This window comes from Tupaia chinensis, unplaced genomic scaffold (genome assembly GCF_000334495.1).
Source record: "Tupaia chinensis unplaced genomic scaffold, TupChi_1.0 Scaffold000315_1, whole genome shotgun sequence".
In the NCBI taxonomy this organism is placed as follows: Eukaryota; Metazoa; Chordata; class Mammalia; order Scandentia; family Tupaiidae; genus Tupaia; species Tupaia belangeri.
Genome location: NW_006159808.1, coordinates 1,267,217 through 1,285,481, shown reverse-complemented (window position 1 = coordinate 1,285,481; position 18,265 = coordinate 1,267,217). Strand labels below are relative to the sequence as shown.

Below are 18,265 nucleotides of genomic sequence, written 5' to 3'. Positions count from 1 at the left end.
ATCTTCTTACCATGTATTGTTTTTAAATATGTTGTAAACAAATATCTTCTTAAGACTTAAACCTTCGGGGAAAGGAATTCATTACAGTGTACTGGTCGTAACGTCTCCCTAACTCTCTTGGAATTTTCTTCTATGAAGCACTTGGAAACTGAAGAGGAGCTCAAAGTTGCTCGTTGTTGTCTGAAGGAACGAGAAGAAACTATTGAGGAGCTGAGAGTGAATCTTGCAGAGAAGGAGACTGAAATATCAAGCATTCAGAAGGAATTAGAAGCAACCAGTGACAAGTCGCAGCACAAGGTAGGTTGGGAAATCAGGAACAGTGAGAGGAGACCTGGGGGAGTGGCCAGCCAGATCATGAAAATGACTGCTCACATGCTAAGCTGTTTTGGAAAGCAACCTGGGTGTTTTTACTTTTTTCTTAAAATGAATAAATTATATGGGGCCAGAAGGTGGCTTGATGGTTAAGGATGCTGGACCCCCACTTGGCCAACTGCAGTTTGAGTCCCAGACCTGGTGGCTTGCTTTCTCACTTTCTCTCTCTCTCTCACTCTGTCCCTCTCTGGTCAAATTAAAACAAACAAAGTCAAATAATTTTTTTTTTAAAGTCATGTTTTTAAAAAATGAATAAATTATATGTGTGTGTATTTGTGTATGCATATGTATATTTGTGTATGCATATGCATATGTATATTTCATCTATTAACTTATTTTATCCTTACTTTTAAGATCCAAGAGTGTCTTGTTTATGAGAAACAAGAACAAATTATTAGTGTAAAAGAAATTAATGAAACTCAAGAAAAAATGAGTGAATTGGAACAATTCAAGGACTGTCTCAAAGCCAAAGACTCGGCACTGCAAAGTGTAGGAAGTGAGAAGCTCAGCTTGGCCAAGAGCCTTCAAGAGAGTCAAGAAGAAATAAAAATTATAATTAAGGAAAGAGATGAACTGAGAAGGGCACAGGAGGCCCTTCAAATGGAGAGAGACGAGCTGAAAGAAAACGTTCAGGAACTTGAAGCTAAAGTAAGTTTCTCTCTTCTCATTGTTTTGGATACAAAAATAGTGTTAATGTGATAATAGTGATTGTTTAGTGAGTGAGTTTTATTAATTAGTTTATTTAAGTTTATTAATAAATTCTTCTGTAATTTTAAAGGGACTAAAAACTGCTTACATTGGGGCCAGCAGGTGGCGTAGTGGTTAAGGCTCTAGACCCACATCGTCAACCATGGTTCAAGTCCCAGACCTGGCAGCTTGAAACTCATGCTGGGCATATGTGTGTGCAGGCCCAGAATCCCCAGAGCAGAATGGAGAAGGGATTGTGACAAGGCCATCCCCCTTGGCGAGGTGACTCCTCACTTTCCCTCACTCTTGTCTCTCTCTGACAAGTACATGCACCCAACTGCAAAAGCCTTAAAAAAGAAAGAAAGAAAGAAAGAAAGAAAGCTGCTTACATTCATCTGAATGAGTGTGAAGAAACTGTTGGAAGGAATACAAGGGGCTTCAAAAAGTTCATGGAAAATCGAATTGCAGTTTGAATTTATATTGGTACAATAAAATTTTAAAACCCATGTATTGTCTTTTCACAATACAAATTTTCCATAAACTTTTAACTATCCCTAATATTTCAGAGAACACAGATCATGCTGCAAATATTCATTGGGATTTAGAAAATCCGGATAATAAATGACAAGACAACACATGTCTCAGAAAATAACATCTGATTCTTATGGTTCTCAAATCCATCATGGAAAAAAAAGTAAATCTGTTAGACTAAAACATAAGGATGATTGCCTTAATTTAGGAATAATCCCTTCTTCTCTTGAAAAATATTCTGCCTGTCTCAAATTATTTTCTCAGATACAAGAATTCCAGGAGAAAGAACATCAACTTCTTAAAATGAGAAATGTCAGTGAGAGTCAGGAGGGAGTGTGTGAAATGGAGCGTTTAAAGGAGCAGTTTGAGGCCCAGAAATCCACCCTGGAAAATATAGAAATGGAGAACATAAGGTTGAATCAGATACTTCATGAAAACCTTGAAGAAATGAGATCTATAACAAAAGAAAGAGATGACCTTAAGAGTCTGGAAGAGTCTCTCACAGTAGAGAGAGACCAGCTAAAGGAAAACCTGAAAGAAGCCGTAATTAGAGTGAGTTACCGTTTCTCCTGGTGGCTGTGACGTCAATGTCTGAAAGAACGGTGTCCATGGGGCTGTGACGTCGTGTCCCGAAAGAACGGTGTCTGTGGGACTGTCAGGGGAGGCTGGAGGGGGCACCGGCCATACACCCTGCAGTTTTCAGGAAGTTCCTTCACTGGCCTGTGACTCCATCTCTGTACACGTCTGCACAGATGTACACAGGTCTTGTAGGACACTCATTGCAACAAGCTGTCATCATGAAATAAAGCAAACAAAAATAGGGGCAGTTGACCTAGCACAGCTAGGAGCTGGCTCCATGAATGCAGCATGTTTAGGACCTGCGGTGCCTGCCGTGGGCGAAGCATCTGGCAGAGCCAGAGGGCTGGCTGGGAGTCCCCCACTGGGGAGGAGGGCAAGCTAGAGAACAGTGTCCAGAACATAGCCCTGTCTCACAGTAGCTGTAAGGGGAGGACCTGAGGCCTCAGAAGGTGTGGGGTGGGGGGGTGTCTACCCTATACCTCTCTGTATTGTTTGAATTGTATTAGGCTCAAATGCACTATTTTTCTTTCTCTAATATAAAGGACCTGGATAAACAAGAGGAACTAAAAGCTGTTCATGTGCACCTGAAAGAACACCAAGAAACTATCGATAAACTCAGAGGGATTGTTTCTGAGAAGACAGGTGAAATATCAAATATGCAAAAGGACTTAGAAAATTCAGCTGCTGCCTTAAAAACCCAGGTATTTTTCTTTAAGTTGTTACTGGGGTAACAGAGGATGAATCCATTCTTTTATGTAAGGGAGCAGGATTTGAGCCTAAAATTGAAGGCAAATGAGAATTTGCTTATTCAGTTTAGGAACTATTACTTCAATTTTCTCTCCATCTGTTAACATCCTAACATAATCGTGTGATTATCTCAAGATCCAAGAACTTCAAGAGAAAGAACATCAACTTCTTAACATACAAAATGATCTCAGGGAAGCCATGTATCAGTCAGAACAACTGAAGGCGCAATTAGAGGCCCAGAACTCAACTCTGGAAAGTGTTGAAATGGAAAAAGTAAGGTTGAGTCAGAAACTCCATGAAAATCTCGAGGAACTCCGATTTGTTGCCAAGGAAAACGACGGCCTGAGGAGAGTGGAGGAGGGCCTCCAGATGGAGCGGGACCAGCTCAGGGAAAGCCTCAGAGAAAGAGGCCTCACGGTGAGCCGCACCCCTCCCCGTCCCACAGCAGCTATGCCGGTCCCCGAAGCGACAGCATCCTTGACGGGGGCGGCATGACCTCTTCAGTGGGCAGTTAGCCGTTAGCCGTTTGGGGAATTTTTTAATTCTTTTTTTTTTTTTTTGGAGAGGTTTTTTTCGCTATAGGGCGCGTGCGCTCGCCAGACAGACAGAGAGAGACATAGAGACAGAAAGTGAGAAATCACCCCCCAGGGGGGATGGTCACGCCGCAATCCCTTCTCCTCCATTCTCCTCTCGGGATCTTGGGCACGTACGCACACGCGCCCGGCGTGAGTTTTAAGCCACCGGGTCTGAGACACGAACCGCGGTCGACTACGTGGGAGTCCAGCGACATAGCCATTACGCTAACTGCTGGTTCCCGGGAATTTTTTAATTCTTTAACCAGCATGTTCCTCATAGACAATATCCTACATATACACTGATTCAGTTCTTAAACTATACCTGTACACATACCCATCACAGATCGCTTGTAGTAATAGGTTGTAATTTTAAAAAATGGAAAACAGCCTAAATGTTTCTCAGAAGGAAACTGAATAATGTAAGCAATATGCCACAATATTGCAATACTTTTAAAGAAGAATAGCTTTGAAGTTCCATCTGGAAACCCGTCAAGGGGAAAAGCAAGCTGTGGAATAGAATGTGTGAGACCAGCCTGCGACAAGGTGGTTGAGGCAGCTGGATCTGGCGTGGCCGACTGCGGTTCTAATCCCAGACCTGGTGGCTTGAAGAGCATGCCGAGTACATGTGCTTGCAAGCCTAAAAACCCCTGAGGAGGGGTGGAGGAGGAGGGATTGCAGTGTTAACATACCACCGGGCAGGTGCTTTCCTGCTTTCTCTCTCTGTCTTCTCTCTCTTCCTCTGGAGAGTGCATACACTCTCTGGCAAAGTTTTTAAAAAGTAAATTAAGAAAGAATAGTATGTGTAGGATGTGTTTACCTCCGGAAGCAGGAGCAAAATATGGGGAGATGAGGTCAGATGATGAGAAAGCCTCGGGAACCAGCAGTTAGCATAATGGCTATGTCGCTGGACTCCCACGTAGTTGACCGTGGTTCGCATCCTGGACCCAGTGGCTTAAAACTCACGCCAGGCGCCTGTGCGTGCGTGCCCAAGATCCCGAGAGGAGAATGGAGGAGAAGGGATTGCGGCATGACCATCCCCCCGGGGGGTGATTTCTCGCTTTCTGTCTCTATGTCTCTCTGTCTGTCTGGTGAGCGCACACTCCCTGTAGCAAAAACCTCTCCCCCCCAAAAAAAAGAGAGAGAAAGCCTCTAACTTTCTAAAAACAGAAACGTAGACTAAGCAGTAGATGTGTTATTTTTTTACTAAGAAAATGTATCACTTCTTTTAAAAAAATGCCAGTTAACATTAAAATATGTTCTTAAATTTTCTCTAACAGTAAAGGATCTGAAAAGAGAAGAGGAACTAAGAGCTGTTCGTGTGCATTTGAAAGAGCACCAGGAGACCATCCATACACTCAGAGGGCTTGTTTCTGAGAAGACAGAGGAAATATCAAATATGCAAATAGATTTAGACAATTCGAACACTAAATTACAAGAAAAGGTATTTTTCTTGGGGGCTTGTTTGACTGGACATCTAATTTACCTGTGGCTACACTTGTTGGAGAGGTAAAGTGTCCCCGTCATGGTGCAAAGCAGCGAGGCAGTCCTCACTAATGCTGAGCCGGTGCCCGCCATCAGTTGGCTTAGCGAGGACACGTTCCCTGAAAGGATGTGCACAAGATATTCATAGCACCTTTATTCAGACAGCAAGACACTGAACACACCTTACAGGCCTATCAGGAGGATGGCTATAAATACTTTGTGATGTGCAGGATGAAAAAGCAGACGAAACTTACCTAGGGTGATCCAGGTCAGATAGTGGATGCCTCTGGGAAGAGGCCCACGGGGACCTTATGGAGGATTGCGAATGTTCTGTTTTAATCTGGGTTACCTAGATGTGTATATATGTCAAGAGTAATTGAGCTGGGGCCAACAAGTGGTGTGGTGATTAAGGCACTGGACTACCACATGGTCCACTGTGGTTCGAGCCCCTGAACAAGTGCTTGAAAATCATGCCAGGTGCATGTGCATGCATGTCCAAGATCCTGGGAGGAGAATGGAGAGGAAGGGATTATAGCGTGGCCACCCACCTGGGGAGTGATTTCTTACTGTCTCTGTCTCTCTCTGGTGAGTGCATGTGCCCTATGGCAAAAACCTTTAAAAAAAAAAAAAAGAGTAAATGAGTTACACACTTAAGATCGGTGCACATGTGTATTATACCTCAAAAGAAAACAGATACTGTGTGGGTTATGTAGGAGATTCGTGAGTCACACAGGAAGACTATTGTGTGATCGACCCCCAAAAACCACCTCTGTATCCTCTCGTATTATTTTTTATTATCTTAAGATTCAAGAGCTTGAAGCGTGCAAACATCAGCTTTTTAAGTTAAAAGAAGTTGTCAGTGAGGCAAAGAAAAAGGAGTCTGAAATGGAACGACTGAAGAAACAATTTAAAGATCAAAGTTTAATTCTGGACAAATTGGAAATGGAGAACTTAAATTTGGCTCAGAAACTTCATGAAAATCTTGAAGAAACGCAATCCATAATGAAAGAAAGAGACAATCTAAGGAGAATGGAGGAAGCTCTCGCCCTGGAGAGAGACCGGCTGCAGGAAAGGCTGCAGGAGACCCTCGCCAGGGTGAGTGCTGCTCTCCTGTGTGTCAGTAAACGTGGTGGTTTTAACATGGAGCTCCCTTCTTGAAAATAGAGGATACTGTTGGTGAGAAGATAAATGATAGAACCTTTGAGGGAGATGGTTTAACAATATTTTTTAAAACATTGGCCAGCATATGTATTTGGCATACAGTTCAACTTCCAGGAATTTTTCCTTCCAGTATGTTTATACATCTGGGCAAAAGTACAGTAACATTCACTGCGACATTGTTTGTGGTGACCATCTAGAAGCAGTCCCAGAATTCACTGATTCACTGGCTGAATGGACTTCACCAGCGTGATGAAGTACTAAGCATAGGAAGAGGGCACTGTGGAGCCAGCGGGAGGTGTAGTGGTTGAGACACCAGACTCCCACATGGCTGACCACAGTTCGAGTCCTAGATCTGGCACCTTGCTTTCTCACTTTCTCTGTCTCTGGTGAACACATCTGCCCTATTGTAAATTAAATAATAATAGTAAATTAAATAAATAATTCTTTAAAACAAAAAATGAGGCACTGTGTATATGATGCTAATTTAGAAAGATGTCCAAGTCAGAGACAAGGAAAAAGGAGTAGCAGAGCTCAACAGAAAGCAGGCTAAAACGGAGGGAGGCTGGGACAGGAGCTTTTATTTAATACCTTCTGTAATATTCTAATTTGGGAGGGTGGTGGAGTGGCTGTTTTAACTGTCAGCATGCCTTTTTTTCCTTTCGGATTTTGTTTAATTAATTGCTAATCATTACATCTCACTGTTTCTTCTAATTATAAAGGATATGGAAACACAACGGGAGCTGAAAACTGTTCGTATGCGTTTGGAAGAACACCAAGAAACTATTGATAAATTTAGAGAAAAGGTTGCAAAAGAGACAACCCAAATTTCAAACCTTCAAATGGATTTAGATAAATCAGAAGATGAGTTACAAAGAATGGTATGTGTTGATTTGTTCTTCTTTTAGAAGTATGTAATTATGTCAAAAAATATTCATGGGATGAGAAAGGCTATAGATATATTTACATATGTAGCAAATGGACACTATTTACTGTCCTTAAAGGAATTCTGCTTGTGGTCTAACTTGTTTTATAATTATCTCAAGACCCATGAACTTCAGAAAAAAGAACTCCTACTTCTTAAAGTAAAGGAAGATGTCAGTCAAGCTCATAAAATAATTAATGAAGTAGAACAATTGAAGAGGCAGTTTGAGGCCCAGAGTTTATCTTTGCAAAGTGTGGAAATGGAAAACTTGCACTTGAATAAGAAACTTCATGAGAACCTTGAAGAGATGAGGATGGTAGCTAAGGAGAGAGAGGAGCTGAAGAGGATGAAAGAGTTTCGCCAAATGGAAAGAGACCAGCTCAGAGAGACCTTGACAGAAACAAGAGCTAGAGTGAGTTCAGAGTCTTCAGTTTGTAGTTAATAAGAATCAGATTTCTTCAAATAGGGTAACACTGTTTGGGGGTTTTTTTCTGGAAATTTCTATAAATAGAAAAAGATAATGAGGAAACTGTTACTATAATCGTCACAGAAACAGGAAACAGTTTTTTAAAAAGCTAACATATTTTTATATTAGCAATAACCATATTATTGATAATTATTAATATTCTTTATTTTTTTGAGAGAGATTTTTGCTATACAGCGTGTATACTCACCAGAGACAGAGAGAAAGAGAGAAATCAACTTCTGGGAGGATGGCCATGCCACAATCCCTTCTCTTCCATTCTTCTTTCAGGATCTTGGGCACACACACACACACACACGTGCCTGGCATGAGGTTTAAGCCACCGGTTCCGGGACTCAAAATGTGGTCGACTATGCGAGAGTCCAGCGATGTAGCCATTACACCATCTGCTAGTCCCGAATATTCTTTATTTTAAAAAAAAGTTTGGATAATTAAAACATACAGTTTTCCTTTATAAACATTTATACACATAAACACACATATGTATAAATATATATTAACGTAAATATGCATACTTTTTAAATTTTTTGTTTAATTTATTTTTGGCTATAAGATGTTTGTGCTCAAAGGTGGGAGAGGGAGAAGAAAGAAGCTAGAAAACACCCCCCTGGGGACGGCCACACTGCAATCCCTTTCCCTCCATTCTCCTCAGGATTTTGGGCATGCACACACATGTACCCGGCATGTTTTTTAAGCCACTGGGTCCAGAACTGCTCCAGCTGCTTAACCACTATGCCACCTTGTCTGACCCTGTATACTTTTTAAAACCAAAGAAAGGCGTAGTCTTACATGGAGAATATCGGAAGGGTTAGATTTGTGAAGAGCTAATGCTTCATCTCTCTACCTTTGCTGTCTAGAGATGGACTCTGACTGGTGAAGTCAGCAGGGAGGAGAACAATGACCAATGAAGGGAGTAGTTCTAGTAATACTGCTTATAGATATTCAGAGTCAGGTATCTTTAAACACTTAAATACTCTGAAACATAACTGAAAGGTTGGACAAATAAGTTATACAAAATAAATCAATAAAAGTCTTCTTCATTTTCATGTCTCAGTAATAAAGAATAAAATTAAAAATGTCATTTGCAGTCTCAGTAGAAACATTAGATTCTCACAGTTTGTCTCTCTGTTGGCCCTAACTAAATTTATGAAGAGATTTCATTTTTTAATGTCATTTTGCCTTATCATTTATTTACATTTAATTGTTATACAGAGGTTTAATTTATTAAACAAATACTTTATTGAACAACTAGTCATTCTTCTAGGTACAGTAATGAACAAAATAAATAAGTGGGAGAATATTTTATATTGTCTTTGTTTATTTTGTTTCTTTGGAGGGGGGGGCAGTGAGGGAGTGACAAATCAGCCCCAGGGATGGCCACACCACAATCCCTTCTCCTCCATTTCCCTCCTAGGATTTTGGGCACGAACATACCCATGCTGGGCATGATTTTCCTTTTTTTGCTTTTTAGAGAGATTTTTGCTATAGGGAACATGTGCTTGCCAGAGAGAAGAGACAGAAAGTGAGAAATCACCCCTCCCAGGGGAGATGGCCACACTGCAATCCCTTCTCCATTCTCCTCTTGGGATTTTGGGCATACACGCACACATGCCTAGCATGAGTTTTAAGCCGCTGGGTCCGGGACTCGAACTTCAGTCAACTATGTGGGAGTCCAGCAACATAACCTTTACACCTTCTGCTGGTCCCACCAAGCATGATTTTCAAGCCACCAAGTCCGAGACTTGAACTGCATTTGGTCATGGAGAAGTCCAGCACATTAGCCACCACACCACTTACTGGCCCTTGATTTATACTTTTTAATCAGAAATGCAAAATATAAGTTAGGAGGTGCTTTTTCCAAGGTGCTGGGGAAAATAGGGCTTAGACACTAAACAGGACAGCTGGCTTTGCTAGTATATTTAGTTCACAGCAATAATTCTAAGTGCAGAGATTTAGAAGACTAGGAATCCGAAATAAATCTAAAAGTTAATCAGCAACTACAACAAACAAATTCTGTCTCTAAAAAAATGAATCATTCTCCCACTTTTTTTCTTCATTGAGTTGAGGTCACTCATCCTAGACTTAGTGGTACTGTTATTTATTTTCTGATCATTTTCGTGTCCTTTCTGAGTTAGAAGTGTTAACACTCAGTTCCACTACTGAAGCATTTTTGAAGTGTCATTTTAGGTGTGTGCAATTGGACATTACATGTGAATGCAGTTAAAACTGAACTCTAGTTCTTTCCTTTGTGCCGAAGCAGGAGCAGCAGAAGCGTGGAGAGAAAGTGCAGTTCGAAGGCGGGTCACAGAGTGGCGGACAGCACCGTATAGAGAGCCTGCGAGAAAAGAGTGCGAGGATACGAGTAAGTGCCCCCGTCAAGCTACCGGTGAGCGCTGGGGCTCTTCATAGGCTTCCTCAGACTTCAAACGGTTGAGTCAGAGGGACCTCTGGGGACCGGCAGAGGGCATCATGGTTATGTCGCCGGACTCCCATGTAGTCTACCATGGTTCCAGTCCTGGACCCGACAGCTTAAAATTCACGCTGGGCACATTTGTGTGTGTGCCCAGAATCCTACGAGGAGAATGGAAGAAAAGGGATTGTGGCATGGCCATCCCCCCGCAGGGTGATATCTCACTTTGTCTCTGAGTTTCTTTCTGTCCGGTGAGCACAAGCGCTCTATAGCAAAAATATCTCATTCATAAATAAATAAATAAATAAACAAAAATTAAAATAAAAAAAAAGCAGGAGGAACCTGTGGGATGAGCAGATAGTGCTCAGTAGTTTCTTAACACTAACCTGGGTCAGGTGTGCATGTGTGTGCATGGTACATACATACACAAGCCAAGTAACAGGTCGTGGTGTTAGGCCTCACTGGAAAGGCAATATCTGAACCAAGCTGAGGGCCCAGGTGTTGGTTATCGGAAGAAGCGTCGGTCAGAGGGGGCAGCGAGTACTCGGCCCGACAGAGCCTGCCTGGCGCTTCAGGGACCGAGAAGGAAAAGCTAGTAAGAAATGTGGTGAGAGCTAGCGGGGAGGCAGGTGTGGGGACTGAGCAGTCTTTGGGTTTCTTCTGGGTGAGATGGAGAACCAGTGAGAGTTTCAACCCCAGAAAGATGTGATCTGACTCAGATTTCAACGTGGTGACTGGGCGTTGTGCTGGGGTGAGGATGGAAGGAAGGACATGGGAAGTCTGACTCCAGTGGTCCAGGCAGAGATGGAGCGGCTCGACCCAGACGGGGAGAGTGGAGGTAGTGAGACGTGCTTAGCTCCACAGGAAAGCCGACAAGACTTACACATATATATGTAATATGTGTACTTTACTCCATCCTCGAGAAAACTTTGTGGCAATTACTGTAGTCTGTCTATGTAATAGTTGGGAGGACAGCTGAGTGACCGCACTCGATTAGTGGCAGAACTAGAAGCTGAACTGGAGCTCTGATGACCCTGGAGAGCAGAGTCGGGGCGGAGGGTAGATGTGTGAGGAGGGCCAGCTCTACCAGGCTGGCGGACAGGCAGGTTGACTCAGAGACGATACTGTGTAAAAAGCCAGAATCCAGCCTCGAGCTCGTGTCTGCTGACGATGCTGTGTAAAAAGCCAGAATCCAGCCTCGAGCTATGATACACACAAGATTGAATTCACTCATGTCTTCTTGTCAGACTTTGCAATGCCAGTTCGTCACAGGTGCTCACAGGTGGACCGCGGGTCAGCACAGCGTGGCTCCAGTGCTTATCCCCCCATGGGATCATTATACTGCGTTCTGCAGCAGACATCCGGGTCTTTTAAATACACACTGAAATGCTTAGGGCAGAGGCCAGTGTCTGCCTCTTACTCCCAAATTCCTCAAATCATAACAAGCACCTGTATGGAGGCATTCTTCCTACATGTGTACAGAGGGGGAGGAGGGCAAAACTTCTAAGGGACAGCAGACAACGTGATTCTAGACAGAGGGCGTGTGTTCGTCTTCCACAGTTTCCTCAAATTCTCTGAACATTTGGAATTACATAAAAACAAACAGTTTTAGGCTCAGCTGCAGTGGCATAGCAGGGCGGCACCATTGCGTAGCAGCTGAAACCACACAGGGCTCCCGGGGTTTGGTTCCCGGCCCGACCTGCACAGGCCAGTGCAGAGGCGCGAGTCTGCAGTCCTCCCCCGGGCAAGCTGGAGCAGGAGGACAGCGACGGGCTGAAACCCAGACAAGACTCTCTCTCTCCTCCACTTGCACTCTATTTCCCTCTCATAAAAATAAATAAAACAAAAGGTTTAAACATTTTTTAAAAGTCATGGATGTTTGTAAAACTAAAGGAAAATGTATCAAAATAACAATGGTTGCTTCTGGTTTTCATTGTTATGTTTGCTTCAGTTTGTAATGTTTCTATAATAGTTACGTATTATTTCTGTCATCCGAATCAAATAACTATTTTGTCTTTTTTTTTTTTTAATATGAAGGTCTTTATTTCTCTCCTACAAAAAGTGTTAAAGCATGAAGTTTGTTACAATGCTGGAGCTGGACTTTCCTCTTAAATTAGAATAAGAAGTTAAATTGAATGGGCTTTTCACTTTTTTTAGGAGCTTCTGAAGAGATACTCAGAGATGGAGAATTATTATGAGGACCTGAGTAGTTTGTCACTTAACCTAGAGAAGGAGATTGAAACCCAAAAAGAGCTTTCACTTAGAGTAAAAGCAAGCCTCTCACTTCCGTCTCCACAAACCAAACAGATTCAAAAACTGCTTACGGCAAACCAGAGATGTTCCATGGAATCCCACAGAGTCATGAACAAACTTAAGGTACCATTTTTCTTAGTAATCTCCTTGCAAATGTCACTGTGAGTTTCGATTTCCGAACTGTGTGTGTAAGTCCTGTCTTGCGAGTGGCATATTTGCTACTTAGAGTACTGAGCACCAAACCGAAGGTCACGCAGGTCTGAGAATAGTGTGCAGGATCCTCAGTGCGCCTCAGACCTGTTCGTTCTGTAATAGCGGAGCCCTGCCATGGGCCCAGACACTGCGTCAAAGACTGGGGAGCAGGTGTGAGTAACACCTCCGAGATCCCACTGTCTAGGGCTAGGGATGAGACTGGTGTACCAGCAGGTGGTAAGTGCAGCAGTCAGGTGTTGACAGGCTGTAGGACACGTCAGATCATTTGTAGATGAGACCGTAATGGAAACCAGGCTCAGGAAATCAAGCTTGGAGGTTGTCGTGGGTGATGGGGAGCCATCAGTTATAGTGACGACAGGAACTGTATCAGATTACTGCCAAGATGCTTGACTACAGAGAAACCAGTTCAAGGGGGAAGCCTGTGGGCGGAGAGGAGAGACCAGAGGCACTAAAGTGGTCTGGGTCAGGTACTGGGTGAGAGTGTCCTCCCAGGGATGGAGAAGACACACAGGGTTAAAGAAACAGGTCTCAGCATAAAGTGGAGGGTGAGAGAAAGCAGTGTAGACGGGGTTCCGGGACTTGGACTAGGCGGGTTAGTGTCTGGCGGACATTAACTGAGATGAAAGAGGGAGAGAAGCGAGGTGGTGAGGAGGAGGGGTGAGGTGCTGGCTGGAGGCATGTGGGGGTTGAACTGCCTGTGCTGGGACATACGTGGAGGAAGAGGAGCCGCCCGCAGCTCGGTGTGAGGCTGAGTCTGGCAGGAGAGAAGTCAGGACTAAGATTTGAGGTTGTCGGCAGGGGAGCGGTAGATCTGTGAGCAGGCTCATCCAGAAAGCGGAACAGGACAGGGCCTGAGGGAGAAGAAAACCCTCAAGAGATAAGCCTCTAAGAGTCAGCAGCAGAAAAAGGAACAGCACATGGGTTCGAGGCTGGCCAATGAGGCAGGAGGGAAGCCAGCAGGCGCGCTGTCAGTGCAGGCAGCGGAGAGGGCATGTCCAGGACGCAGCAGTCCAGAGTGACTTGGTCATCGAGCACTTCAGTGGCCGTTGTCAGCGCACTGTTGACAATGGAAGAGGCCAGGTTACACACAAGAGGTTAAGGAATGGTGGACAGATTAGGGAGTGGGTATCGGCCCTACATAGATCACTGCCCCTCAGCTCCTGAGAATTCCTCCACAAACCCTAGAAACCAGACATCCAGCAATTAACTCTTCAGGAGGGCCTGGGGCATATGGCACTCAAATGACTGTCCCCTTGAAGCTAGTTATCTGAGCATGTTTGACGAGGAGGTCTTGAGGCATGTAACATCTATTTTATTAACTACCAAGATGGGAAGGGCAAGCTGTTGAAAATGAACTCAAGGGTCTAATCAGGACACCTGGGTGACAATGTGATTAACCAGAAAGGAGCAAAAGGAAAAGGAGGCCTGATAGGGAAATGGTCCGTGTCACATCTTAAACTTACTATGTTCGAGGTACTTTCAGGACCTCCACGAGATCTCCCTGGTATAAGTCAGAAATAATGGCAGTGGAGATCTATTGACAGAAGGTATTTTCTCCCAAGCGTCTGAGAGAACAAAGTTGGAGATGGAGGTCCTCGCTCTGTCTCACATATCGGAGGGTGGAGATGAGTAAGCAGTGTCATCCTGCCTCAGAGTTCAAAGGGATCAAAACTCTGCACCTGAGATAGAAGTTTCATTTTTCCAATGTTTCATTTTTCTCTATAAGTACGTGTTAAGCTGTGTCACAAAGATAAAAGAAGAACAACATGAATCCATCAATAGATTTGAAATGGTCGTGATTGATGAAATAGAAAAACAAAATGAACTGCTAATTAAAATACAGAACCTTCAACAAGATTATGAAGTACCAGCCAGAGAACTAAGGGAACTCAGATTGAACCAGAATATGGACCTACATATTAAGGTATCATTTATCCTAAGTGGATTTAATTACAATGCAAGCCTTTTTATCAAGTAGAAAGGTAGCTTTTCATGTGCTTAGAGCTGTCTTAATTTGTCAGAAATTACAAATAGGTTTCAGAGCGACACATGGCCAAGGCATGCGCTGGCTCCCTTCATACCTCAGACAGAGAGCAGATTGACGAGGAGACCCATGGAGATTCAGGCGACCCTGACTACATTTCCACACGGCTTCCACAGCGTCACAGGGCCTGGGAGCCGGAAACCTTTTATTGTAGAAGTTCCACATGGAATGTCTTGCTTCCACCCAGCAGTGTGAGACCGGCATCTCCGGTTGTCAGGAAAGTTGTAATGTATTGCATAGAAAAATACAGAGAAATACGTTAGGACTTCCCCGGTGACCTAGCAGTTCCCACGCCTGTAACGTCTCCTCTACTCCCAGAAAAGCTCCATCCAGACGCGCTTCATGCCCTGTGGTTCGTCACAGCCTCACACTGGCAACAGTTCCTCATTCTACCAAGTAGACTTTAGGCATGTCTGTGCTGTACAGCGTATACTACCAAAATTCTGCAATGCAAATAATTAAAATAAAACTTTAGATTAGAATTCTATTCCTTAGCTTAAAGTACTGAGGAGAATGAGGGCCCAGCAGGTGTGTTTCTTTTTATCTGCTATTGGATGAGAGCCTTCCCGATGATCACGTGACTCCTTGCTTGCTTTCACAGGAAATTCTCACAGACCTCTCAGAAAATGAGTTCTCCAGCATAAAGACTGAATTTCAGCAAGTCCTCAGAAATAGAAAAGAAATGACACAGTTTTTGGGAGAGTGGTTGAATGTTCATTTTGATATAGAAAAGCTTAGAAATGGCATTCAGAAAGAGAATGATAAGATTTGCCAAGTGAATAACTTCTATAATAACAAAATAATTGTAAGTATACATTTTTATTGTACTGCCTCCTCCTGCTTTTGCCTTTTTCTACCTTATTCCTAAAACAGCTTGCAGTGGCTTATTTTTAAGTATGTTTCCTTTCATTTCTTTATATATTCGCTTTATTTTAAAAAATGGATTTTGTCAAATGGGTTTTTCCTCTAACGAGTTATGCTTCCTTCGGGTACTTAAATGTACAGTTTTTACTTACCAAGGTAGCAAGATCTTGGTACAAGACACTCAGTTTCCGTTGTGAAGTCTCGAGTCCTCCCGCTCCTCCTCCCTGATTCTGCAGGCTGTGGGCCTCCTCTGCAGGGAGACTCTGCCATGACCCCTGCTCCCTACCAGGCTGTAGGCGGCAGCTGTGGTAGAGACATAGACCAGCCCGGCCAGCCCTTGGGGAGAGCTTCCTGTGCTTTCACCCCAGCGGTGTCACCGGCCTATGTGCTCACCCTTGAGCTGTCAGGTTCAAAAATGTCGTTTGCAGGACCAGTAGACGGTGTAACGGTTATGTCGCTGGACTCCGAGGGGACTCGAACCATGGCCAGCCACATGGGAGTCCAGCAACATAACCATTATGCCATCTGTTGGTCTCTAGCACTGTTCTAGTAATGAATTTCAGCATACACATTGTCCTAGAATTCTTTTCTATTTTTCTTCGTTTTTTAAATATGTAAATCACTTTAAAATTATACTGGTGTTTTACCGTTCAGGCCATAATGAATGAATCAACAGTGTTTGAGGAAAGAAGTGCTACCATGTCTAAAGAGTGGGAACAGGACCTGAAGTCCCTGAAAGAGAGAAACGAAAAACTGCTTAAACACTACCAAACCTTGACACGCTCCCTGGCACCTGGTACCCACGTTAATCCTACTGCACCGGATAACAAGAACCCTCCTGTTATGTCAAGAGCTGCACAGCAGACCACAGAGGTACGTGGTGTCTTATAGGATGTCCTTCAGTTGGCAGCTTCCGTACAAGGCTCAGAACAAAGCTATAGTGTTGAATGTGTTTATTGAGAAAGATGATCGCAGGCTAGCCCCTGGTCTGGTGGTTAAATGAACTGAATTCCACGTGGCTGCCCCACGGTTCGAGTCCCAGACCCAGTAACTTGTAAAAAGACGCCAGACATGGGTGCGTGTGTGCCCAAAATCCCAAAAGGTGGGAGAAACAGAGAAAGGATTGTGGTGTAACCACAGCCCATGCAGGGGTATTATCTCACTCTCCCTCCCTCTCTCTCTTTCTCTGCTTCTCTCTATCTCTGACTACCATATGTGCCCTCTGCCAAGTTAAGAAAAAAAAGTGATCAGGACCAGCAGTTAGTCTAATGGCTATGTCGCTGGACTCCCATGTAGTCAACCATGATTCAAGTCCCAGACCCAGTGGCTTAAACTCACAGTGTGCATGCGTGAGAGGAGAAAGGAGAAGGGATTGTGGTATGGCCATCCCCCCAGGGGGTGATTTCTTGCTTTCTGTCTCTCTTTGTCATTCTGGTGAGCACACACGCCCTACAGCAAAAACCTCTCCCGAAAAAGAAAAAAAAAAAGAAACGTGATCATATTTATTTTGTGTATATGATGGGTTTGCTTTTTACATATTGATCTATTGTGACTCATTCAGCTAACCTAATATAAAGCTAGACAGACATGTAAGATTTTCCCTTTGAATTATAAAACAGAAGTAAATTGTAGCTTAGTTTGATTACAGATTCTTATAGTTAATTGCATAACATGTTACTACCATACAGTATAAATTTTCTAAATCATCTGACCTTCTAATATCTGTATCCATATGCAGAACAACTACTGGCTAGGAGAAAAATGACACTTTAGCCTTTCTCTATTCTTGTCTTTAATATTGGTTAATATTATAATCACAATAAAAATGTAAGAAGCTAAAAATATAACAAAATTGTTTGCATATTACCTTATGTCAAAGAATTTGTACACTATTTGAATAATCCAATTATTTACTCCCTTTGACTTGTGTGAAAAATGAGCAAACATGCTGTTTTGTCGGCATACAGAGTGGCTTAGTGGAGAACCTGCATGCACTATCATTGCTTAATTTTTACCAAAATAAATATTTGTAATAAACCATCAGCCACTAGTTTCACTAATTATCGGGGCCAACAGGTGGTGTGGTGATTAAAGACGCTGGATTCCCACATGACTGACCACAGTTCGAGTCCTGGATCTGGTGGCAATTCATAAATAAATAAGTAACCAATTACCAGTGGAAAGTAGACAATCACTAGTATATAGTTTTCTGATTTGCTGATCATTACAGAACTCAGTCAGCTGATAAAGATAAAATAGATGAAACCCGTCAACCAGAACTACAATTTAAAGAAGCAAAATAAATTCCATCATGGGGCCGGGAGGTGGCGTGGTGGCTAAGGGTGCTGAACTTCCACATGGCTGACCAGTTTGAGTCTCGGACCTGGCGGCTTGCTTTCTCACTTTCTATCTCTTTCTCTCTCTTTCACTCTGTCCCTATCTGGTCAAAATAAGATAAAATAAATAAAGTTAAATAAAATAATTCTTTAAGAAAAAAAAAGGGGGGAACCAGCAGTTAGCGTAATGGCTATGTCGCTGGACTCCCACGTAGTCGACCGTGGTTCGCGTCCCGGACCCGGTGGCTTAAAACTCACGCCGGGCGCGTGTGCGTGTGTGCCCAAGATCCTGAGAGGAGAATGGAGGAGAAGGGATTGCGGCGTGACCATCCCCCCTGGGGGGTGATTTCTCGCTTTCTGTCTCTATGTCTCTCTCTGTCTGTCTGGCGAGCGCACGCGCCCTACAGTGAAAATCTCTCAAAAAAAAAAGAAATTCCATCTTCATGACCCAGGAAAGTACCCAACAAGTAATAAGATAGACGTTGCTATAATTAGACTTGCTTTGTCAGGATGCAGGAATGGACAGGTAGAGCAGCAGAGCAGAACCGAGGTCAGAGGTCCACCCAGTTAAGAGAGAAATTGGGGTACGGTCACGGTAACTTCCA

The 18,265-nt window shown here is 43.3% G+C and overlaps 1 protein-coding gene across 1 annotated transcript in view; it reads left to right on the top strand.

Moving 5' to 3' along the window:
• The window catches only part of CENPE (centromere protein E), an 83,764-nt gene that overhangs the window by 39,257 nt on the left and 26,242 nt on the right, over positions 1–18,265 (top strand). Inside the window, exons 31-44 of the mRNA XM_006151156.3 lie at positions 139–297; positions 727–1,020; positions 1,855–2,142; positions 2,712–2,870; positions 3,052–3,333; positions 4,774–4,932; positions 5,778–6,068; positions 6,854–7,012; positions 7,178–7,468; positions 9,798–9,902; positions 12,108–12,326; positions 14,143–14,340; positions 15,062–15,265; positions 15,979–16,197. Coding sequence (XP_006151218.1) covers positions 139–297; positions 727–1,020; positions 1,855–2,142; positions 2,712–2,870; positions 3,052–3,333; positions 4,774–4,932; positions 5,778–6,068; positions 6,854–7,012; positions 7,178–7,468; positions 9,798–9,902; positions 12,108–12,326; positions 14,143–14,340; positions 15,062–15,265; positions 15,979–16,197 — 3,027 coding nt within the window. The remainder of the gene's footprint in view (positions 1–138; positions 298–726; positions 1,021–1,854; positions 2,143–2,711; positions 2,871–3,051; positions 3,334–4,773; positions 4,933–5,777; positions 6,069–6,853; positions 7,013–7,177; positions 7,469–9,797; positions 9,903–12,107; positions 12,327–14,142; positions 14,341–15,061; positions 15,266–15,978; positions 16,198–18,265) is intronic.